This window comes from Theobroma cacao, chromosome 5 (assembly GCF_053813885.1).
Source record: "Theobroma cacao isolate CCN51 chromosome 5, ASM5381388v1, whole genome shotgun sequence".
In the NCBI taxonomy this organism is placed as follows: Eukaryota; Viridiplantae; Streptophyta; class Magnoliopsida; order Malvales; family Malvaceae; genus Theobroma; species Theobroma cacao.
In genome coordinates this window covers 1857834-1883224 of record NC_142643.1, presented here as the reverse complement: position 1 = coordinate 1883224, position 25391 = coordinate 1857834, and the positions used below count along the sequence as shown (strand labels likewise).

Sequence of the window (25391 nt, the reverse complement as noted above, 5' to 3'; positions counted from 1 at the left end):
CTTAACCAAACACTAAAAAATACTAACAGTGTGAGACGTATTTTCCTGGACGGAACAAAACCTTGGGAAAGCCATTTATTAAAGTGAGGCAAACAAACGCATCAAACACTGGGATAACGAAATCCAAATCCCTAACCCTCTAAAAACAAACCATATACGCCACCAAGAGTTTATATAGTTATAGCAGCGACAGGCGTCTATCCCAGGCTATGAACCTTCGACTTCGACCGGAAACAACATCCCGGGCTAAACCATTGACTGGCAAACATTAATGGAAGAGCTGCTGCTGTATCACGAAAGTGTTCAACTATACACAACATGCTACATGATTGTAAAATGGAGAAAGATTTGACTGCTCTTTACATTGGAGACTAACAGCTCCACTCTCTCGAAATGAAAATGGAAGCTCATCCTCGACCCCCAGCGAACATGGAGAGAAAATAATGAGAAAAGCATAAATAATTATAGGAAAATCAAACTGTTGTTCCATAAGTCCTCTAGTTTAAACCATTGTCTCCTATCAACACTGTGGATTTATGCCAGAAGGTGTTCAACTGATGGCTCATGGGTCAAGGCTTGAAACTCTAATTGCTGCAGGTTCTTCAATCAAACTGTACATCCATGGAATGCAAGAGAAGGGTAGCAAAATCTGCCGGATCAGATCTTGAAGGAGAATCTTATCACCTATGAAAAAAGCAAAAGAAAGAAAGAATTGAGACATAAAATCAACCCTTAATGGCTTCTAGCAATTTGAACAATACTTGTGCATCATTTCCCTCGACACCTTCTCTGTTCATAAGGGAAGATAGATACACAAGTGAAGAAAAGCTTTCAAATGAACTAAAAAGAAAAAAAAATGTAATACCGCAAATAGAGTTCCACCGGACTGACCTGATTACCAGTATGTCCAGCCATTATGGTCCACATGCCAACATCAAATTCCAAGGTCTCTAACTTAGTTTGCACAAAATATTACGGATACTGGCAACCTTCAGTTCTGCCGAACCACTTTCTATCCACTAGCTGGTTATCCGATTCAAATGCATTGCACCTAAAAAGTCAAGATAGAATTTAGCCAATACAATGAGGGATATTCATGATTGCTAGTGAACAGAAAAATACAAGAAGCAAAATGCCAACCACCACCTGGTCATGAAGCCAGACTAAACCATGAAGAAGGAACCAACGGTAATTTGGCTGAGAACCTTCGAACTCCGATCAAGGCCATGAGAAGCAACCTATTAAAGAGAGAAAATAGACTGTTAGGTAATAAAAAGAAAAAAAAGAAAAAACAACCTCTAACAGCAAGGGGAAACAAAAAACCAAAAAGAAAGATTCTCAGATCACCATGTAAGTTAGAGCAGCATAACGTTCCTCATTCAAGTACAGTGGCTTTCCTCTATGCATTTCGCTATCCTGAAATAAGAAAATAATGTAAAATAATGCAAATAGATCACAATAAAACCCTTTCATATTACAGAAACACAAAGAAAAGTATATTTAGACGTTTAAATTTTAAAAAAATCCCAGCCGTAACATGCCAACCATATGGACTTTCAATCAAAGGTTTCTGATATCTCATACAAGATACCAGCAAATAAATAAATTCTAAAGAACACTTGAAGCTTTTATATCTATCAAACCTAATATTTGGATAAGTTCAATGAAGTTTAAAAATAAATTTGAACAGAATATCAAGTAGATTAGCCGTTAATAATCGATCATTAAAATTTTGCCAAGTCTAGTGACGTAGAGTTGCAACCAAATAGGCATTAAAGTGGTTGCTTGATTCATGAGTAACTAGGTGGGTACGGTGAGATTATGCATTCCCTTCCCTTGGGGTTCAAGAAAACATCTGTCCTTCATGGTCAGGTAGCAACATCTAATCTTGGTTTGGCATATAAATCTTTCAAAATTTCTTTTCTAGATAGAAAACTTGTTATGCAAGAGGGTGCACTCCAGGTTTATATAATCAAAGTTGTCCAATTTGCCTTCCTGAGAGATTCTCCCATCAACTTCATTTTACATATAGTAAACTAAACCAAATTACTACTCTAACACAAAGATAATGCTGAGATACTGTCTGTCTGTGTCTGCAAAACTCATCAGGAGCGCATTCAAGACAAACACAAATAATTTTGATGCCTGCTCAATGAGCCAATTCATAGTCTCAATCACCAAACCAACTCTAGGTATGAAATATATATTTTAAAACTCAGGTACAGGTATTGCTAAACCGCTGTTTTTGTCCACTCTATAACTTGCAACAAATAGGCTAGGTCCAAAAAGACTCATGAACTTTCCAAACTTATTAAATCAAGGCCCTTATGTAGTTGGTACCAGTAAAACCCTAACCATCCTTCACAGGAATAGTATAAGAGGCTAAAAGTGCAATTTGTCTGATCCTACAACAGTCATAGTAATAATCTATTGGCTTCATTTTTGAGTTTCCAAACTACATCATTGTTACAAACTTTGCTAACAAAAAGAAAAAGCTTTACCTCTTCACCAAATGCATCCAAATATGGAGATGGCCAAGGAGCTTGACGTGCACATCTTTGCAGCAGGATTGTTGTTCTCTATTAAATAACAAAGACTATTAGCCATTTTCATGAAATAATAGGTAAAAGTTCCAGACAAAAACTAGGAGATCATTACCCTTATCAACAGAAAAACGCCAATACCAGCACCACAGACCATTGCATGAGCCATGCATCCACTATCCCTGGTAAGGAAATATTCAAAACAAAGGTCAGTTATTCAAATATTCAAAACAATGAGAATACTGGAAAATCATGGATAAATGCACATGTTAAGCACGAAATCAGCAAAAGAAAAGAAAGTTGAACGTGAACCTGCAGCATGGTTTCCAACTAGGAGAGCATAGTCTGCCACACAACAGGCATAATGCAGGGTCCTCAAGCACAGCTTCACAATCAGGGCAACACTGCTTTATATACCTATTGAAGAACACATTTTCTTATGAATGAAATTACTGTTAAAAGTGACCAATATCAGCATGTATAAGGATGAATTTTGTAACAACCTTTGCAATAGGTCTTGATAAACATGAGGCAGACTCATCAACTTAAATGGAACTGCAGGATTGCAGTAGAAAACATTTTGGAAACTACAGGCTTCATAAACCTTGTGGAAATGATGAAACCACTTTAATGCTATTGATCGTGAGACTTCATCCTTGAGAACAACATCTATAGGGGGAATCTTAAACATCTTCTCTAGTTCTTGTACTTCATTGAGCTCCACTGAAGCACTTTCAGTTGTATCCATCACATCAGTGGTCACTTGAGATGATTCCCACACATTATCCCTATCACAGAATGGTGCTTCAGCAGAAGACTTCAGCAATTTCCATAACAATGCACACCTCCGCAAGTAAGGAAAACTCAATCTTCGAATCATATCTTTAATATCACAAGAATGGTTTGCATCTTTTGATACAAAATACCAGCGAGCACAGTCAGAACCTCCAAGAATGCCACAGATATCAGTAATTAGGCAATCATGGGAATCTAACTCATTGATGTTATAACCATGTCTCCCACAACATGTAATTACAGCCTGAAATCAGGATATCACATTTGCCCAATTAGAGTGACTAATGGTTTGGTTCGTAGAAAATGAATTCTTTGAGGAAAATTTTACCTTGAACCTATCTTCCTTAAAAACAAACCCTAAAAACAGAATATGTTTGAATAAATCACTAAAATGTTTCCAAGATTTTAAAAGTGGTTTTTCAAAGTTTCTTCATATTTTTTTATTTGACTAGAAAATGCTGTCCATAACCAAATTTTCTTGCTTATATCAGACACCAGAAAACCCACACACACACACACACACAAAAGGAGAAAAGAGACGCTTTCATCAACAAAATGGACCTTTACATGAATAGAGAAATAGTAACAAACCTGAACCATGGAGACAACATAAAAGATATGGACAAGGGATAACAGGGACTCGTCACATGATATAAATGGGCATGGAAGACAGAAGAGAACCCACATCAATGATGAGAAAGGGTCACGGGCAAGAACAGGATCAGATGCCCGATTCCAAAATTGAATATCAGGATGTATTGCTTCCTTATCATCATGTTTCAAGATACCAAGGTTGCCTGTCAACAAACAATCATGAGTCCAACATTGAAAGCACAAGAATCCAAAGTGAAGATAACTTATCTGCAGTTTGATAATTGTATCTACACTTAAAGCCAAAGCCCACACCCACACACATCACACAAAGAATATGCTGCTTCTTTCATTAATTTGTTTAAAGAAACATTCTCTCCCTCTTTCCCTGTCCATCCATCCCTCTTGTTGATGGTTAAGTGGAAAACAGTTGTTTCATCAGCATGAGTAGAAAATTTTACATGGTGGAAATCAAAAACAATCTAAGAACAAAATAAATCCTTCATAACATTTCTGGAGTTCATCCAGAACCTATTTGGATAACCTTGATTTCTATTTTTTAAAAAATATATACAACATCTAGAATGTACAGGCAGACATTCTGCATAAATCTAAGTACCAAAATTTCAAATGAATCTCAAAGCAATAAAAGCAGGCACATTCATGATGAAAGTTGTACCTTCCTGTTTATGTCTGCTGCTGTGATAATCAGGGGAAACCCTAGAGCAAATTGACTCTGCAAACAGTTGAAGACCTCTAAATCTTTGAAGAGCGTGAAGGGAATTTGTACTACTCAGGTTCTGGACAACTCTTAGCAATAAGGAAAATATAAATTCACTAGAAGATTTAAATTCCTTATACAAAGAAGTAAGGGTATAATTGGTGGTCATCGAAGTCCTTCCACTGCGAGCAGCAATTTCTGTTGACATAAGAGAATACTTAAGAGTATCCCATAAAATTATTGGGTGGCTCAACCTTGGAGATCTTAAGAGCCTATCCTGCTTTTTTGAAAAATACATTTTGGACAGCACACGAGATATAGGTTCAAGATTCCGACTTTTGCTTTCTTTTCTTTGAAGAGAAAGAGCTTCAAAAATATCAGGTCTACCAACCACCTTGGCAGCAGTTTTTAGAAGAGATAACCCTTGCTGAAGCAGAAGGGAATAGCTTTCTTCCTTTGATGCAGATGAAGGACATAAAGCAGGTAGTGGATCGACACTTGAAGTCATAGGCTGCCTTCCAGCCTTCTGCAAATTCCCATGCACTGCAGGCAAGACAGAATTTGCTAGTCGACGACACACAGGACACAGAAACTCTCCCTGGCAAAGCAAACAAGTTAATATTGATCCAAAACAAATGTAAGAGATGTATTTTGTAAACAAAAAACTTATGGAATGCTTCAACCTGATCTGGATCCACAATATGTGCCCCCTCAAAGAAACTTCTTCGAACATATCTGACCACAGAACAAAAAAATACCTTAAGCACTTTCATGCAGAGAGCACTTCTATGCAAACCCATGCATGGACAAACACATAAATGCTCATTTAAATTTTCTAAGTTGAAAGGCATTTCTGCAGCTTCTGGTTCCTTGACAAATGAAATTACAAATAGAATTCAAAAACCATCCAAATATTAAACTAAAGGTTCCTCAAGGTGTTTTCAGGGTTCAACTAACAGAACTTGCAGTTGAAAGCATTCTGAGTTTAAATTAAATCAAGCTATAAATGGTAGTTACAAGATGGTTTGAGGATTTAAAGGCTCACAAATACCTTATCTGTTGCTTGAAATATAATCAAGCCTGTTCTAACATTTATTTACATAAAATCTCTCCAAATTTGACAAAGTTTATATCTTCATTTTCTTTAGTTCCTACCACTGTCAATCACATGTTTTCATCTCATAACACACATTTCTTACTAATAAGTAATAAACCAAAAGAAGACTCGTGAAAGAACATTTCAATTAGATAACCATTATTCCTAGATCCCTTTAAAATACAATGTATAAAAAGCACAACAGCTTGCCACTGTATTCTTTGATCTGACATATATCTAAGAAACGCAATTAAAAATTACAAATCCCAACAAACCACAGGTAAACTTCAAGTGTTTCTTTCACCATTGCCACCCTTATCCATGGAGCTTGACTCTTGAACTAAATTTAGGTATTGAAAACTCCAATCTCTGGATCCGCTCCAAAGCCCATAATACTTCCAATTACATTTAATACAAATCACAATTCATTGTGACGGATCAATTTATGAAGACATTTTAAGATTTCAATAGAACAATCCCTTCACAAAAGGACAATATGAAGCGCAAAGCAAATAATACTGAAGTATAAATTTAAACCACATAATTACAGAGAGAAAGATCAATCAAACAAGGGTGCATGAGGGTTTAAATTTTATCTCTTAGTGACACATTAAAAATAATGTTAAAAGAAATAAGGTAACCTTAAAACCACGAATTACTAATGATTTTTCTTTTTTAAAAGACTTGCCTTTCCTTCAGTGATGATAAATAGCGATCAAGACAACCCTGATGTACAGCATGCCCACAGGAAGAAAGATAAATTCCATCACAATCTAATGGACCAAATCCATCATAAACAAGAGGCTGTGAAGTAGATTCTGTCATCTCTCTATCACCATTAGTGTTTTCAAAACCCAAAGAGTTTTCACTTGTCTCCTTTGAAATGGCAGCAATGTATTTCCGAAGAAAGACAGATTCAGCATCCCTGCTGCTTTCTGGAGAACATTCAGCAGCAGAGGATACTTCATCCTCCTTAATGCTTGAGCTTAAAAATGTATCACACATTTCTTTACGAATACGAACATACATATCTTCTTCCAATGTCTCCAAAACCTTCACATCACTAGATGTGGAAGGTGCTTGAATGGCCCTCACCAAAGGAAACCGAGACTTCACAAAGTCAAGAATCACATTTACTTCCCTGCGCTGCCCTTGCCCATCATTGGCAGACCCAACAACTGCATTATCAGTCAACTGCACCGACTGAGAAGCCAAACCTGAACTACTGGAAGAGGCATTTGACCTAGGCTGATCAGACCTATTTGTAAGACTATAGCCTTGCTCCTTGTCTGACCATCGATCCCATGATGGGGGACCTCTATCAACAAAGCTCAGAAGCCTAGATTTCTTTGTCCAAGAAAAAGTAAAATGTTAATTCTTGCAATGAAATAAAAAGGGATTCCATTTGTCTCAAGGGACAGGTAACCTAGAGACTTAATCACTTACTTGGAGAAGAATCAAGAAAGAAACAGGATTTTTGGAAGTAGGATCATGGCAAAGAGAGCAACTCTCTTGCACAGCACCTTCTGTTTCATGCTCAGCGTCAGAATTAGACATTTCTGATTCAGATTTTGGATCATCATCAGCAGTGGAAGTGATGCTTGTCAAAAACTTGGACTGCTCTGCTTTCATTTTAGCCTGCAAGAAGAATTACGAAAAACAGAAGTGATTCGAAGCTAGAAACCAACAAATACACTGAGATCATGTTCCATTTTAGTTCAATTTTTATTTGTGATTGGTTCAATGATGAACAAAAATACAGTAGCACAGGATCGACACAGTCAACAGGTGTGTTTAATTTGTTAATCAATAGTCAGGCAATGCACCTAGCACTTGTATATGCAGGAAACTATCTGTTTTGCTTTTACTGCGAGTTTTTTCACCAGGCCAGTAAATAAATGATACATGGCATAAAATAGTGAGTTGCAATCCCACATGATCAGGGGAAAATCAGACCACTTAGATGAGAAACCCAGATTCAGAAGAGAGATGTTGGCCTCTACTTTCAATCATCCTCATTTTAGAGGAGAGCACACGTGGGATTTTCCAGTCCCAGTAGAAGCCTTCATTATTAATGTTAGCTGAGGAGCAAATTGCTCCAAATCAATATTGTTTAGATCTTTCACCTGCACCCTACTAGTTTCTCAAAATTGCTTCACTCTCACTTTAAATACACTTTTATTTTGTTCTATTCCACACCATTCATGATTATAATATTAACCATTGAATTTGAATTACATACAACTTAGCACCATTTCTCTTCCAAAGAGCATAATTTTTTTCCATTTTATTCTTAAAATAAAAGCTCACACATAATTCTAAGACAAAATCTCACCAATATGGCAGCTTGTCTTTCGCGAGCTTTGGCCTTGCGCATCTCACTATCAGAGGCTGAAACTGATCTATTCGTATCACTATAAGGAGTAGTTTGTGATATATGGCAAATCACTTCAGGCGCAAGTTGTTGCAGTTTGGTCATGCACTGGGAGTCAACTTCAGCAAACTTCTTCAATATACTTTCAATCAGGGGAGAAAAACTGCAGTTGCTAGATTCTAAATAGTTGCTTTGATTCTCTTGCCTATGCATTCTCATTAATGCAACAAGAAGTGACAACAAGCTTTGTTTGCCAGCACCAAAATTTAATGATTCACTAATTTCTTCAACAGCAAAAGCTAGCATGCAATTTAAATCACCAATATAACATTCCGCACTACTAGATCCATTCTGCTGTAAACAGATGTCTAATGTTAATGAAAGTAAGTGCAATGCTGTCCAAAGAATACCATCAGGAGCACGTGATTCAGTGAATTTATCAGTGAAAACTGCATAAAATAACACTGCACGGATAATCTGAAATGTCACTCTGCATGTAGCAATTCTAGAGACTCCCTCAAGAGGAGGATATATTTTTGTCCACCTAGGCAGCTGAGTAGTCATTGCAGAAACACCACAGAAACGCAAGTATCTTTCTTCTGCAACTTGCAAATCCCTTGGGTTCCAACGAGGGTGGTATAAGTCCAGCTCCTTCCAATAGGCCCAACGCAAGGAATACATCCCCTGACATACATCAATATCAAGCAGTATTAACTAATCAAACTATTTTGTCCAACCACGAGCTTTTAAAGATATTTCAGACCACAAACCCAAACCTGATTAAAGCCAGACGGATTACAGTACACAGCCACCCTGTCTAAAATTTCTTGAAGTTGGTCAAACTTAGACAGATCACGAGGTAGAGATTTCACTAGTTGGCTGTGAGTGGCATCTCCAATGGCTAACTTATAAATCAACTCTCTTTTCAGACTGTCAGCTGTATTGCGTCCACAAAATCGCCTTTCTTGTAAAATTTGCATGATAAGAGTGAGCATTTCCTGAACAAGAACTGGCTCGTACCTGAAGGCAATATCATTAAGCCTGGTAACAATGTCAAATTTAATCGAACATGAATTCAGAATCTTATTAATGTCCATATGGCTGTACTGTACAGTGTGCATGGAAGTGTGAGTATGTCTTCCATCTTTGCTACTTGGTTTTGCTGCCCAAAGAAAAAGGTAACATTTGGATACACACACATACATATATAAACGAAGAATTGACTTTTACGAATATCCAAAAGAATGGATTCACTTCAATTAGGATTCATCATGTTTCCGTCAAGTTCCTCTTTAGCTACTTGCCGATTCTTAAACAAATATAATTTGCTTTTTGCTATTTACTGTTACTTTATAGCAAAATTTGAGTAAGCCAAATGTAGGCACAAAAATCAAGTACCAAAAGTGGCAACCTACTGAAGCCTTAAAATTCCTAATATATTGATGCACCCATTCCTTAAAGATATCCATTCAAATGGATAAACCAAGAAAGCATGGAGCAAACTAGCAAAAGATATTTCTCTTTTAAGTAACATGCTCCATGACCTTCACTAGTAAAGAGAATGGACCATGATACCATATTCCAGCACACAGAGTTCTAGTCACTTAATGAAATCTGTAGGAGGCATAAAATCACATTAAAAGCATTTCAACGATGTAAAGTAGAAGTTAAGGGTCTAAGTGCATACTCATTTGATCTTTCAAGACTTAGAGAAAGGTAGTTTAATAGCCCAAAGCGCTCCACAATTCTTTTAACAAAGAGATCAGGAGGAGCCAATGCAGCACAGCACTGCAGCAAAAATAAATCAAGCTCCAAACCTTGCTCAGACCTGCTAGTAAAGAACATCAGAAATATATTGACAAATGACAATTAAAAAGTGGAAACTTAGTGGGGAACTTTTTCCCCTTAATTGCTTGAAACATGTAAAGCACAATTTACATACCAGCGAACTGAGCGGTACCACTCACAAGATACTAGTGCAGCATCCCCATTCTTCCGCCACATCCCAGCAATAACTTGAGCACAAAATACCCTAATCCGTAAGGGATGCTCCATAACACAGGCAGAAAACCCAAAAGGATGGAAGCTCTCAAGGATGTGGCCAAAGAAATCAGCATAAATTGCTGATAAAGAACTTGTAGAATACGGATTTCTTACATTTGGCACCACAGATTCACCATAACACATTCTTAATGCCTTCTGCAGAAGCAAGGAAAGCAATCGATGTAATGGAATGTGAACAGATATCTCTTGCGAACTAACATCATAAATAATATCTGGCCATTCAGACACACGAAGAGTAGATAGTCCAGTGCCAATATCTGTCTCCATGGCATTGACATCCAAACACATAGAACCACATGCAACTGAACTGATTTCAGCCGGAAAGGTTGGATTACCATCTGAGCCTAAATTTTTAACAATCTCCATGTCATCACTTGCTTGATGTCCACTATATAAAGATGAAGAAGATTGTGAGCTATGATTTTCACTTGAACTAGTCGGTTTACCAAAATATTTGCCTTTCCTAATCTTGTATAATGTCTTTTTTATTGCTAAAAAATTGCTATCAGAATTGCCACTACTATTTGGAGAATTTATACTCTGAAAAGCTGCAGAAATTCTGTCATCAACTTCCAACCAAGTCTCCATAGCCCTTAAGCACTCACGTATTAACCAGATGACAGAGGAGGGAACAAAAAGATGAGATACAGAACCAGATCCAACTTCAGTAACCTTTGATGCAGTCCTTCCTGTTACACTACAAACAGAACTCTCTTGGGATAGCCTTCCTACTTTTGCATGCCTCATGCTATCTCCATCATCCATATCTTGCTTATAAGTATAAGAAAGAACATTTGCCAGTTCACTTGTGGCAACAGCTCCATCCACCAGAAGGGAGTGAATATTGGCAATAGAATGGCCTAAAACAAAAAGCAAATGCATAGACTCATTTTCTTCTTCTATACGGAGGCCAGTTTCCCTCTTTATAGGGTTCATCCCTTGCACAAAAGCCAAAAGCTTTAGCCAAGTTCTTGAGATGTCCTGCTGCTCATGGGTTGCATATTTGGAGACTATGTTGTGGCTCATAACAAACCGAATATCTCCAACCACACGGTTAGTGGTGTCATACAAACTTCCCCACTTAGCAGCCTGCAAAAGAAGAAAACACAAATAACTTCACATAGACCATTAAAACTTTTAACATATTAATATTGAAATTTGTATTCATTAAATATTCGGGAGTTACTGTTTTCAGTGTTAAAAACCACATAACTTAGAATGTGGGCAAACCTCATCGCTAGTAAGCTCTATTTTGTTTTTGATGCCAAAATTGTATGACATACTAAATTATGCTAAATCAGTTTACATTCATACAAAACGTGTTATTTAAGTTGAATATTATTCTTTAGAATAAATTTAACTCAACAATTGACCTAAATTCCTATTTAACTCATATATGGCATATTAGCATCAACGATGCTTTAGAGGAAAATTTATAAATTTTTGTAGCATTCATAGGAATGTCAATGTTAAACCAAACACAATAATCTTTTTACCCAGACCAAAACCTGAGCCCAAGATGCCCAGGCCAAAGATTGACAAGTAGACATTTTCATTTACAATCAACACCTAAAAGTAGACATTTTCATTTACAATCAACACCTAAAAGTTGCCATGAAAGATAAATAAGGGTTCATCATGTCACAAACATAGAGATTGTCTTCATCTTCTCTTTCTGCTAGCTTCATCCCTTCCCCTCCACAGACAAATATGTTAAAGAAAACTCAGATTTTTGAAGCATTTTTCTACTAAAATATAAGGCATACCAATAAAATACATAAGGCGCACTATGGTGCTATTCCATATAAGAAAATCGTTTTTCTACCAATATAGAAGGCATACCAATGAAAAACATGAGGTGTATATGGTGATATTCCATATAGAACTACTCATGTATGCCTTTACTCTCTACAGGCAGCACAAATGAAATTACATTCTTGTATAAGAAGCCTGTCATGAACCTCATCTCAGTATGCAAACAAGCATTTAACAAATTAAGAAGGCCATAATGAAGCTACGTCCATGAGCAGGGTACTACTATGATACTGTAAACTAGTAAAAGGAAACAAAAGAAAAACTGCAATTACCTGCAAGTGGCCATCTTCCCGGGCACAAGAAACAAAAATTTCTTCCAAGCATCCCAGAAGCATGCCAAGTAGGTTCATCTCCTTCACAAGACGAGGAGTCAAAGTTGGCACTGTGAAAATTTGGACAGAGAAAGTTGAGAGTAGAGGGAACTTTGTACTAAGAACTTTGTCATTGCCCTCTTTTATGACTTCATTTATAACAGTAGGGTAATAGCTCAAAAATACTTTAGAGAACTCAAATTTGAACACAGGCTCCCCCAGCAATTTCAGCAGCAGTTCATGGAGTTTCTTCACAACACTATCGCTTAAGAACCTCTCTGCTCTGACCAGAATACCCAATAAACCATCTAAAGAAATCACCCTCCTAGACACAAAGCTGAGCAAACTCTCGCTGTACTTGCAAAATTCCAAAAGCATCTCAACAACCACATATGTTAGCTCATTCGCAATCTTCCTCTGCTCAGCACCAGGATCATTTGCTCTAATATTTTCCAGAAAGATACTTTCTGCTGAGAATAGCTTGTTTTTCCAACAAACAAAGAGTGCATCAAGCACCGGCCCCACAGAATTCACTAAGTTCTCAGGAAGTGGCTGAATCTGTTCAGCACCTTTATGCTTTGAGCAAAAACCCTCACGTTTCCAGGCTGTTTCATCCCCACAATCACAGCAACCACCGCCTGTATAAATAATAGAATAATCATGATCCTTATGATTCCCATTCTGGAAACAAGGAACACAAATAGCACAAGTCGGATCATGCTCACACGTCCGGCACCTGTATGCAATGTCATTTGATCCCCAAACCGCACCACAAACACCACGTTGACCGATACTCAATTTTGCTAGGCTTTTCAAAGCATCCACCGGGTCACCCTCAAACATCAACCACTGTAACCAAACCATACTCTCACGAAACCGGCTTATCATAGTTAAACCCATCCATTTCTTAGACCTTAACCTAGGATCTTGTATAGACTGCGCCACTTCCTCATCAGTAGGTAAGATTGCGGAAACTACATTTGGTAACAACAATCCATTAGCCATAACAAAGTCAACTATTCCCTCATAACGCCTCTCGAGGTACTCCACTGGAATCCCTAAAGCAGCTAGCCTCTGCTTATAAAATCAATAAAACTTTTTTTCAGATAATAATTCAAAATTAACCAATTCAGACGCTAATTCAAAAAAATCTTCAACATTTCACATTTAACCTAATCAAATAATCAGAAAAGTTAAAAAAAAAAAACTAAACAAATAATAAAAAGAACATACCCGTAAGATTCGATCACGGGGCTTAAGCGGCGAAGAATCGCTAGGCGATTCCATTTTATAACGGAAAACTAAATGGCAGTAACGAAGCAGCCAATCGGCGCAAGACAAACACGGCCCTAATCTGGAGCCTTCTTCACTCCCCAGGTTTACTTCTTCCACGAAATTTATCAAATTTCCACTGAAATTAACCCCCCAAAAAATAGAGAACACCCCAATTTTAAAAGTCCTAAATCATTTCCCAACTCCCAATCATTTTAGTCGTCGTTCATTGTCGGCGGTTCAGACAACCAAACAGGACCTTCGGTCTTTCTCATTATTTTTTTTCTTAATTTCGCTATTTAAATAAATATCTCCCTCTATCTCTTCGCTTAACTACGTTTCCTAACTTTCTTTGATATGGCGGTGGTTCAACATTGTCCGGAATAAGCTTTGGGGAGGAAGGGATAGCGTGTTCCTGCTGTTCTCTGTTTGGTTAATAATCTCTCTTCTTACTCATCAAAAGCTTGATAATATTCCTTCTCACTCCATGACGTCAGTAATATAATTGAAGGAATATAAGGGAAAATAAAATAAAAACTAAAAAAAAGGTATAACTATTTTGGGCTTGGATCCTATGAAATCGAGCCCATTTTACTCACAATCAGGACCCAATCAATTAAGTTAATCCAATTTTGAATGGGCTTGCATTGGTGGTTTAGAAGATTGGACCCATTTAGATCCGAAGTAACTAAATTAATTTATTGATTATAACCTGAACAAATCAAATTGAATTAAAACGAATTCAATGAATTTGGATTGATTTATTTGATTCCAAGCGATTAATGTTTATTTTTCTAAAAAAAATATTATTATTTTTTGCTCAAAAAATGAAAAAAAAAAAAGAAAAAAGGAATGACGTAGGTGGTGCTTTTTGAATTTTATCAAAATTCCACTGAAATTAAAAATAAATTACTATAAAGTACAACTAAATAAAATTGGATCTACATGAATGAATGTAAAATTCAATTGTTTCTAAATTAATTATTGCAATTTTGGACCAAGTTAATACTCCTTGTTGATTTGAAACTAAGGCAAAACCAAACAAATTGATAAACTATGGATGTGGCCATGTAGGTGAAGGTCATGACTAGGCTTTCTGATTAATCTAAGTCTAATTAATTATAGACAAATTATAGCTTAAAGACACTACTTAAAATGAAGGGCATTTTTTCTGTCAATAATACTTAATAATCTGTCAATGAAATATTTCACCAATATTTCATCAAAAATATAATAGTTGATAAAAGTTAAGTTAATTAATAACGAAAACAAGAAGTTTACGAGATAATACTCTAATGCTTAGCGAAAGAGGATGTTATTAACTGTGTTGTTTCGACTTTTCACTCTTTATTTGATGATGAGGTTTAAAGACACCTTTTCAATAATTTTCTAATAAATCACAATGCCTTTAAATAAAATTATAGAGTTAGCAAAAATGGCAGTCAAAAAGGAATAAAATACTAACAGGAAATAAAGCTTTATAAATGGTAACAACAATTAGCTTTTTTATCTTATATTTAGGTTACCTAAAAAATATACTAGAAATAATCCTAATTAAGCATCTGCATTAAATATTTTTGTCCAAATCCTGAAATTCTGTTTCTTACGTTACCATATGTGCCACTCTGCGTTTCGTTGCATGTCTATGACAACTCAAAAGAATCATTTTCACTTTTTTTTTCTAATAGTTACCATAAACAAAAAAAATTAAGGAATACTTTTAATCTGATTTTGTTTCATTCCTTCTTCCATTTTGAAGAACTTTGGAAAGCCCCAGCAGGTGTTTCTGAAAACCTAGCCTTGTTTGAGCGTTTAGAAAGTTGAAAATGGTAGATATCGATGGTCCAACACTACGAAAAGAATCTGATAAGGAAAAAGATGAAGGAAACCTAGAAAAGGATGGTGCTCAACAGACCAAAACAGTGGATACTGGTGTTTCAACATTAGGAAAAAAATTTGATAAGGGAAAAGCTGAAAAAAACCAAGAAAGTGGTGATGCTCGAATGACCAAAATGGTGGATTCTGGGGATTCAACATCGATAAAAGAATCTGATAAGGACAAGGCTGAAGAAAACCTAGAAAGTGATGGTGCTCAGCAGATCACCAAAATGGTGGATACCGATGATTCAACACTAGGAAAAGGATCTGATAAGGAAAAAACTGAAGAAAACTTGGAAAGTGATGGTGCTCGACAGCCCAAAGTGACGGATACTGATAATTCAACACCTCAAAAAGAATCTGATAAGGGAAAAGCTATAGAAAACCCGAAAAGTGATGGTGCTCAACAGCCTAAGATCAATGAAACAGCCACTCATGGGATTGTTATTGAAGCAGAACCTTTAGCATGGAAGCCACCTGCAGATCAAGTAGTGATTAAGCCTGCTTATATAGAAGGGCAACGTTGCGGATTGCCAGAAGGATGGTATGTAGAGCAAAGACCTCGGACTACCCCAAAGTACATTGGAAAAATAGATCAGGTTGTTTCATCTCTTGACTTTTTTTTTTTTGTATCATTTTGAGACGATTAGCCATGATTATTAGCTCTTGGGACCCCTCCCAAACAAATAAATCATCAATTTAGCTTAGATTGGTGGGGATATAATGAAAAACTAATGAGATAAATCTAACCTTTAGTTGATTTGATTACAACTTGTTGCAACTTATCCAATAGTTTTCTTTTGATCTCATTAAAAATAATTTCTTTACTTCTTATCATTTACTATCATTGATGGACTTGGTTTAGTTTCCTATTAATTACTAATGAAGGATTTGAACTAGAAGGGCTAGATTTAAGATTTATCAAATCTAAGAAAGTGAAATACATGATACTACAATTTGTTTATTGATGGTTTACATTTAAAGAAATTATAATATCATGTTGGAATACTAATGGTATATACCCAACAAAACAATATAATTTTTTATGCTTGAAGAAGTTAGAGTTGCTAGTTATTATTAATTATTGTCATGGTAATACTAAATATAGGTTAAGAGAATGTTGGTCTCATACACTTTATTTGATAGTACTACATCTAATTTATGCTTTCTTGGCTTTGTTTATATCATGGGAAAGAGATGAAAGGACTCTTAACGAATAGAATTGCATGTGTACCCTTTGTGAATTATCTCACATAAGCTTCAATCCTCAAATTTTTGCATGTAATAAGAGCTATTATTCGATCTTGAGAAGTATGTTTTTAATTACTACGTAAATAATTTCAGTTTGATGAAAAACTATAAATTTTCATCAAAACCATGCATTTATGTTTGTCGTTATTTTATCATAAGACAAACATTTGTACTATTTATCATTACGTATTTTGTAATAAATATATTAATTGCATGTACAGCGAGCACACGTGTACATTTATCATAATACATATATGCATAATGTTTTGTTGTTACACATTTTATAATAAATATATTAGTACACATGTACAGCACGTGTTCATGCATACATGTACATAAATACGTAACTATTGATTCATTTATAATATTTATCATCCATTAATTGATCACGAGATCATTACCACAAAAAAAATGATCATTAGTTTGGTAAATTATAAAGGTTTTGCTTCCTATACTTTGTTTCTATCTTTTTGATCTAAATATTCAAGATACACAGTCCTATTAGTCATGAAGACTTAAAGTAGTAGCTTGATAAGGCTTATCCCCAATTTACAGTTTTACTACAAATCTAAGAAAGTGAAATATATAATTCGACAAATGATTTATTGATGGCTTATATTTAAAAAAATTATAATATTATGCTGAAAATTAACCCAAAAACAAAAGGGTAATGAAAAAGTATATTTACATAGAATGCTAGTGGTATATACCCAACAAAATAATATTCCTGATGCTTGAAGAACTTAGAGTTGCAAATTATTCTTTGAGCATTTTGTCACTAAAAACTCATTGTTTATGGTGATGCTTAATGTAAGTTAATAAAAAAGTTGATCCCATTATCTCATTTCCTAGTACTAATCGTAATTTATGCTTCTTGGCTTTATTTTGTAAGAAAAATATATCATGGGAAAAAGCTAAAAAGACTCAACAAATAGCATTACACGTCTATTCTTTATGAATGATCTCAGTACCTATTCACATTAATTAATTAATACAAATCTTTAATTTATTATATATATACACACGTTGTTAATTAATACGTAAATCATTTCAATTTTATGAAAAAATTGTAAATCTTTCATGAAAGTCATAAATATCTGTTTGTCGTTATTTTGTCATAATATCACATACACACATACACACTCACGTTGTCCTTAATATATTAATATACACGTGCATTCACGCGCACATATGCACGTATACCTAGTATGTAACTTATTTTTCATTTCTCTTATTTATCATCCATTAAATGATCATGACATCATTAGTACTTAAAAAGAAAATTATCATAAAAGGAATTATGATGTTAATTAATACGCAAATCATTTAAATTATGCAAAAAGATTTCAAATCTTATGCGAAAGTCATGCACGTATATTTGTAGTAATTTTGTCATAATATCTCACAAACATATATACATGTATGTTGTCATGAATATATTAATATATGTGTACGAGCATGCATGCACATAGTATGTAACTCATTTTTTCATTTTTCCTGTTTACATCAATTAATGATTATGAAATCATCAACACCTGAAAAGAAAATAATCATAGGGAAGTATGTTAATTAATTCGCAAATCATTTCAATTCTACAAAAAGATTCCAAATCTTTCGTGAAAGTCATGAATGTATGTATCTACATACATTATCATGAATAAATTAATATACGCATGCATACACATGCACATATGCATGTATACCTAGGTATGTAACTCTTTTTTCATTTCTCTTATTTACTGTCCATTAAATGATCACGAGATTATTAACACCCAAAAAAAATTTGATCATGAGATTGGTAAATTATAAAGGCTTTGTTTTCTATACTTTGTTTCTATGTTTGGTCTAAATGTTCGTTATATATATAGCCTATTAGTTATGGGGACTTGTAGTAATAGCTTGATAAGACTTATTTCTCCATTTGCAGTTTTACTATGAGCCAGGGACAAGAAAGCAATTTCGATCATTGAAAGCTGTTCTTAGGCACTTGCAAGTCACAGGGCAACAACATGAGCAACAAGCTCAAGCTGGACAAGAAAATAATGAACAATCCACAATGCAACAACATGAGCAACTAGCTCAAGTTGGACAAGAAAATGATGAGCAAACCACAAAAGAACAATATGAGTTATTAGCTCGTGCTAGTCAAGAAAATGATAAGCAAGTCACAAGGCAACAAGATAAGCACACATCTGAGGTAATAAATCAACAGGGAAAGCAATTTGAGGTGAGCATGCTATTGATATAATAACTTAGCTTTGGCTTTTTTATTGCAGCTTTCTGAACGAGTGTTGCATTATGTGTTTATATATACATATATATATATATATATATGTATATATGTGTGTGTGTAGGTTTCAAAGAGCTCCAAAGGGAAAATATTAAAAAACAAACGTGGGAGAAAAAAGAAGCAAGCAGCTTCGGGTTATGAGTTTGACCATGCAAATCCTCTTGAGAAAATAACATTAGTTCTTAACACTGATGTTGAGAATGATCGATGTCAACATGGAGAGCAGTTTGAGGTGAGCATGTTATCGATGTAATAACCTAACTTTGGCATCTCTATTGCAGTTTTCTAAACAAGTGTTGCATTATGTGTGTGTGTGTGTGTGTGTGTGTGTAGGCTTCGAAAAGCTCCAAAGGGCAAATAGTGAAAAACAAATGTGGGAGAAAGAAGAAGCAAGTAGCTTCAAGTTCTGAGTTTGACCAAGCAAACCCTTCGGAGAAAATAACATTGGCTCTTAATACTAATGCTAAGAATGATCAATGTCAACATGGAGAGCAGCCTAAGGTGAGCATGCTATCGATGTAATAACTTGGCTTTGGCTTTTCTGTTGCAACTTTCTAAATGAGTGCTACATCATGTGTTTTTATATATATATACATATATGTAGGCTTCAAAGAGACGTGGGAGAAAGAAGAAGCAAGTTGCTTCAGGTTCTGAGTTTGACCAAGCAAACCCTTTGGAGAAAATAACATTGGCTCTTAATACTGATGCTAAGAATGATATTCAATATCAACATGGAGAGCAGTCTAAGGTGAGCATGCTATCGATGTAATAACTTAGCTGTGGTTTCTCTATTGCAATTTTCTAAATGAGTGTTACATCATGTATTTATATATATATATATATATATATATATATATATATATATATATATATATATATATATATATATATATATATATATATATATATATGTAGGCTTCAAAGAGACGTGGGAGAAAGAGGAAGCAAGTAGCTTTAGGTTCTGAGTTTGACCAAGCAAACTTTCCGAAAAAAATAACATTGGCTTTTAGTATTGATGCTAAGAGTGATCAATGTCAACATGGAGAACATTCTGAGGTGAGCATGCTATCGATGTAATAACTTAGCTTTGGCTTCTTTTTTGCAGCTTTCTGAATGAGTGTTACATCATGTGTTTATATATATATAGGCTTTAAAGAGCTCCAAAGGGAAAATATCGAAAAACAAACGTGGAAGAAAAAAGAAGCAACCAGCTTCAACTTCAGCTTCAGGTTTTGAGTTCGACTATGCAAACCCTCCAAAGAAAGTAACATGGACTCTCAATACTAATGTTGAGAATGATCGATGGATCCCCTCTATTGGTGAAACAATGGCTCCAGAAGCTGTCAAGGATTTATGGGCTGAGACTTTTGTCTCCTTAACCAAAAAGAATTAAAGCACCAAAACTTAACCTTTTTACAAGGGTAATGTTCCCCTTTTCAGCCTTACAAGACTGAGATGCAGTTAGAACTGCCCTATAGTTTCAATGGGCAACTCTTTTATTACTTTTCTAAACTTTTTTTGTCAAAAGTTTCCTATGAAACACAAACATGAAAATCTTGCTCTCATATAGACTCGTTTTATCCCTTTTTTCTAACTTTCACTGTTGGCTAAATTCTTTTACCTATGGAGAATTTACAATGGTAAAATCTTGCAAAACAGAGAAAAAGAATCACTAGAACATTGGACATTAAAAGATTTGGATGCAAATCACAAGTTAATATACATACATACATGCACGCCCACACACACACACGCAAACACACACACACACACACACACACACACACACACACAATATAGAGAGCAATAAACTCCCATTATAAGATCTTCCACAAAGGTTCTTGAAACAAATCATATAAGTTAAAAACTTCAATTTCTCAAATACCAAAAGATAGTTCCTGCCATTTCACTAACAATATAATAGAGAATACAAAAATTTCAAGATTACACATCAATAACTGTGAAAAAATGGAAGAAATAAAAAATAAAAGAAAGATGAATGAAGTAGGTTGTGCTTCATGAATTTTATTAAATTTTCATTGTAGAGTATAACTGAATAAATTTGGATCTACAAGCATGAATGTGAAATTAAATTATTTTTAAATTAATTATCACAATTTTGGACCAAGTTTATTATCCTTGTTGATTTGGAACTAAGACAAAACTATGCTTGTGAGTGAAGTTCATGATCAGTAGGCTTATGGTTTAATATGGTCTTAATTATAAGTAAAATAAACATAAAAGACATGTTCTAAGAGAGACGAATTCTCTAACAAACGAGTTAACAAAAGGAAGAATTTTACATTATAGTATTCTCTACACTACAATGTAATGATCTTACTCCCTCTTTGATAATTGGATTTAAAAAAAACTCATTTTGATAATTCTTTGATAAATCACAATGCCTTTAAAACAAATATAAAGACTAATATTAGAAGTCTACAAAAAAAAAAGATCAAAAAATAGAATATGCCTAAATTCCAAAATTAAAGACTTAAAACAACATTATCTATTCTGACCATTACATTATTATATATAAACTAAAAGATACTTATGCTACGCTACAAGATTTAAATTGAGTGAAGATTTTTCTGTGATAATATCATAATTTCATTAAGATCTTTTGTATAAATCATCACAAGATGTACAAAAAGTTATTCTATGCTCAACAATGAACAACAAATATTCATACAAGCTATTTCAATATACATTGTGTCAGACAAGTGATCTCACAGCAATGATTTTTGATCTTCAACCACATTTGTCTTGTCCATGTTCAGTACTGCAACAAATATTCATAAATAATTGTCATAAAAATATGCATAAAAATAATTCTATACTTAGGTGATTCATGGCCAAACAAAATCGAAAGAAAGGTATGCAAAGTCTACCTTTCGCACAAAAATGTTACTTCCTTAAAATCTTTATCATTTGACTAAGATTTGTATAAAGGCGGCAATAAACAAAAGAAAATAAATCGATTAATTCAAAAAGCGTATGAAAAATGTACAAGTAAACCACTCATTCATAGTCACTGAAATACGACCAGATTATGCAAATATATACATATTTTTTAGTTTATTGCAGAGAATAAGTTCAAATGCAAACTCCAACAAATAGAAAAGAAAAAGGAAAACATAACAGAAAAAGCAAGCAGAATATGATGATGCCCTAATCAATGTTGAGACAATTTAATCAGTAAATTATAGCAACCAACATATAGAGGTTCAAAAGGCTTTGGATCAATTTGACCAACTACGATCATTAGTGCTGCAGCACAATCAAGGAAACAAATATATATTTTTCATCTTCTTGATCGATCACAAGTTCAAATGTACACTCCAAAAATAGAAAGAAGAAAGCAAACATTTGCATATTCATGTATAAACAAAGATTACACTAAATCATTCATAAAAAAAAAGATGCATTTGATTTTTTGTTTTGAAAGGTAAGATATCATTGATTCATTCTAAGGGGAAAAGAAATCACCCTAGTTAAGAAACATCACCAAAAGGTCCCTGAACATGGCACATAAGCCTCAAAACAAGAACAAGGAAAATACCCTAAAAATCTTAATTTTTGGAATCGATAATGCATGCATTTTACCATTATACCATGTACTTGAAGTTTTGGCCAAATGTTTTATACTTATATTATTAAGTGAAATGGATGAAATCATGTATATTAATGAGTTCAATATTGAAATTTCATAAAACAATTAAAATATAAGTGAACAAATATATTATCTATATTCATAGTGTGCACAATTGCTACTAGTTTTGTCCAATGCCCCTACTTTCATCCAAAATACTTGAACAAAAGTAAAGTAACATAAACATTTTGCCTTTTAAAAATTGTTATAATTTCATACCAATGTAAGTAGTTTCATAAGGTCTAGACTTGTAAACATTTATGCACCAATTTAAATATTTTATCTCATAAGTTTTGGACTCATGAACAAAACTACTACACCTCCAACAATGAACAAAATATTTTTCTGCATAATTTAGACCAACATTAGACAACAAAGATGCAAAACAGTGCAAAAAACACAACTCGCATGCACAAAATGGCTTAAACCACCTTTGATCATGACTTTGTTTAATTTGCAAGCTACTACACTTCTCTTGGTCTCTTTGTCATCTTTATTCGTGGCCTTGGGTTTCTCTTCAAATACCACTAATTGCTTTTGTTTTATCAAGTAAAAGAAAATATCTTCATAAAGTTAGATTTTTTAATTTTTCTTGGCTCAAATTTTTGTGCTAAGTAGTAGAGAAATTGCAAGGATAAGAATGATAATTCCTCTCTAAACCCGTTCTTCTTTGACCTGCATCTTGCTAGAGCTCTAAAATTTTTTGCTGCCCAACTTTTTCTTCTTCATCTCTCCCATTAGCCACACTGAAAACACCATCGACTGAAAAGCCTTTATATCGATATAGTTGAAATCGAGTCTTAACCCACCATTTCTTTACCCAAATCTTGCCGTAGCTTTGTCAATTCTTTGCTGATAATCCATGTTGAGGATGATCACCTTGCTGATAGGTATGTCTTCGAAATTGGTTTTCTTAAAAATAGCATCTTCAGTGAGACCTAACTTGGGGTAGTGAAAACGATGCAAAGCTTGGTGAGATCTGTAAGGAAAAGGAGATTCGGAAAGTAGAAAATGAAAAGAAAAGCCCAAAATGCCCTTTACCTGTGATAAAATGCTAGGGACAAGAGTCAAATGTAGAGGACTCATGTATAGGTAAAAATTAATTAATACTTAAAAGAAAAAAAGAAAAAAAATACTAGTAGTAACAAAGCTTAGCATTTTTATCTTGGATTTGGTAAATAATCCTAATTAAGCTTTAGCATTAAATATTTTTGTCCTAATCCTGCAATTCGATTTCTTTTACCTTACGTGCCACCTTACTATTCGTTGCATGTATATGACAACTCAAAAGAATCTTTTCTTCTTCTTTTTAATATGATTTTGTTTCATTCTTTTTTTTCATTTTGATGAACTTTGGAGAGCCCTTGTAGTTGTCTGTGAAATGCTACCTTTGTTTGAGCCTTTCAAAGGTTGAAAATGACGGATACTAATGATTCAACACCAAGAAAGGAATTTGATAGGGGACAAGCTGAAGAAAACCAAAAAAGGGATGGTGCTCAATAAACTCAAATGGTGGATATCGGTGATTTAATACAGGGAAAAGAATCTGATAAGGAAAAAACTAAAGGAAACCTAAAAAAAGATGGCGTTCAATAGTCTAAAATGGTGGATATTGGTGATTCAACATCGGGAAAAGAATCTTATAAGGGAAAAGATGAAGAAAACCTGGAACATGGCAATGCTCAACAAACTAAAATGGTAGATATTGGTGATTCAACATCGGTAAAAGAATCTGATAAGGACAAGGTTGAAGAAAACCTCAAAAAGTGATGGTGTTCGACAGATAACCAAAGTGGCGGATAATGGTGATTCAACACCGGGAAAAGAATTTGATAAGGAAAAAGCTGAAGAAAACCTGAAAAATGGTGATGCTTGACAAACCAAAATGGCAGATGTTGGTGATTCAACACCAGGAAAAGAATATGATAGGGGAAAAGCTGAAAAAATTCTAAAAAGTGCTGGTGCTTGATAGCCCAAAATGGCATATACTAGTGATTCAACATCGCTAAAAGGATCTGATAACGGAAAAGCTAAACAAAACTCGGAGAATGATGGTGCTCCACAACCTAGAATGGATGAAACTGAAACTGATGAAATTGCCATTGATGCAAAACCTTTAGCATGGAAGCCACTTGTAGATCAGTACCCATTACTTATAATGCCTACTTATAAAGATTGGAAGTTATAGGATTGCCAGCGAGATGGCAAGTAGAGGAAAGACCCTGTACCTCCCTAAAGTACTTTGGTAAAATAGATAAGGTTGTTTCATCTCTCGACTTCTTTTCTTTTGAATCCATTTAAGACTTGTAGTAGACATGATTATTAGTTCTTAAGATCCCTCATAAGTAATCAAAACATCAAGTTTGCTTAAATTAGTGGAAATGCACTGAAAAAAAAAAAGAGATAAATCTAACCTTTCATATTAGAAGAAAGTTATGTTAAGCTGATCTAATTACAACCTATTCCACTTATCCAACATTTGTCCTTTGGTCTCTTAAAAACAAATTCTTAACTTCTTAGCAAATACAATAACTGATCAACTAGGTTCAGTTTTACTACTGAAGGGTTTAAGTATAAAAGCTAAGATTTAAGTTTTATCAAATCTAAAAAAATGAAATGCATGATATCACAATTAGTTTATTGATGGCTTATATTTAAAGAAATTATAATATCATTCTGGAAATTAAGCCAAGAGAAAAAAAAGGGTAATTGAAAAGTATATCTACCTATAATACTAG

General features: G+C 34.4%; 2 protein-coding genes across 3 annotated transcripts; one reads left to right on the top strand and one right to left on the bottom strand.

Annotated features, from left to right (window-relative positions):
- Positions 1-40: 40 nt before the first annotated feature.
- PRT6 (proteolysis 6) lies at positions 41-14042 on the bottom strand. Of its 2 annotated transcripts, none has more exons than XM_018121497.2 (19): positions 13544-14042; positions 12272-13384; positions 10063-11273; positions 9808-9948; positions 8897-9161; positions 8082-8804; positions 7193-7384; positions 6435-7093; positions 5334-5385; positions 4609-5248; positions 3930-4135; positions 3047-3582; positions 2856-2960; positions 2659-2725; positions 2502-2579; positions 1348-1416; positions 1147-1238; positions 892-1051; positions 41-684 (listed from the first exon to the last, which is right to left on the bottom strand). In XM_018121497.2, the coding sequence occupies exons 1-17, from the start codon at positions 13595-13597 to the stop codon at positions 1164-1166; spliced, it is 6186 nt and encodes a 2061-aa protein (XP_017976986.2). In that variant the 5' UTR covers positions 13598-14042; the 3' UTR covers positions 41-684; positions 892-1051; positions 1147-1163. The 2 variants fall into 2 exon arrangements, with proteins under 2 accessions (XP_017976986.2, XP_007027020.3); XM_007026958.3 differs by having other exon boundaries at positions 8897-9140.
- A 1648-nt stretch (positions 14043-15690) lies between these two features.
- Positions 15691-20394, top strand: LOC148762340 (methyl-CpG-binding domain-containing protein 5-like). The gene is made up of 6 exons (XM_088806324.1): positions 15691-15763; positions 15869-16059; positions 18639-18731; positions 18840-18908; positions 19335-19404; positions 20231-20394. Exons 1-6 carry the CDS (start codon positions 15691-15693, stop codon positions 20392-20394), a joined length of 660 nt encoding a protein of 219 aa, XP_088662450.1.
- Positions 20395-25391: the final 4997 nt, after the last annotated feature.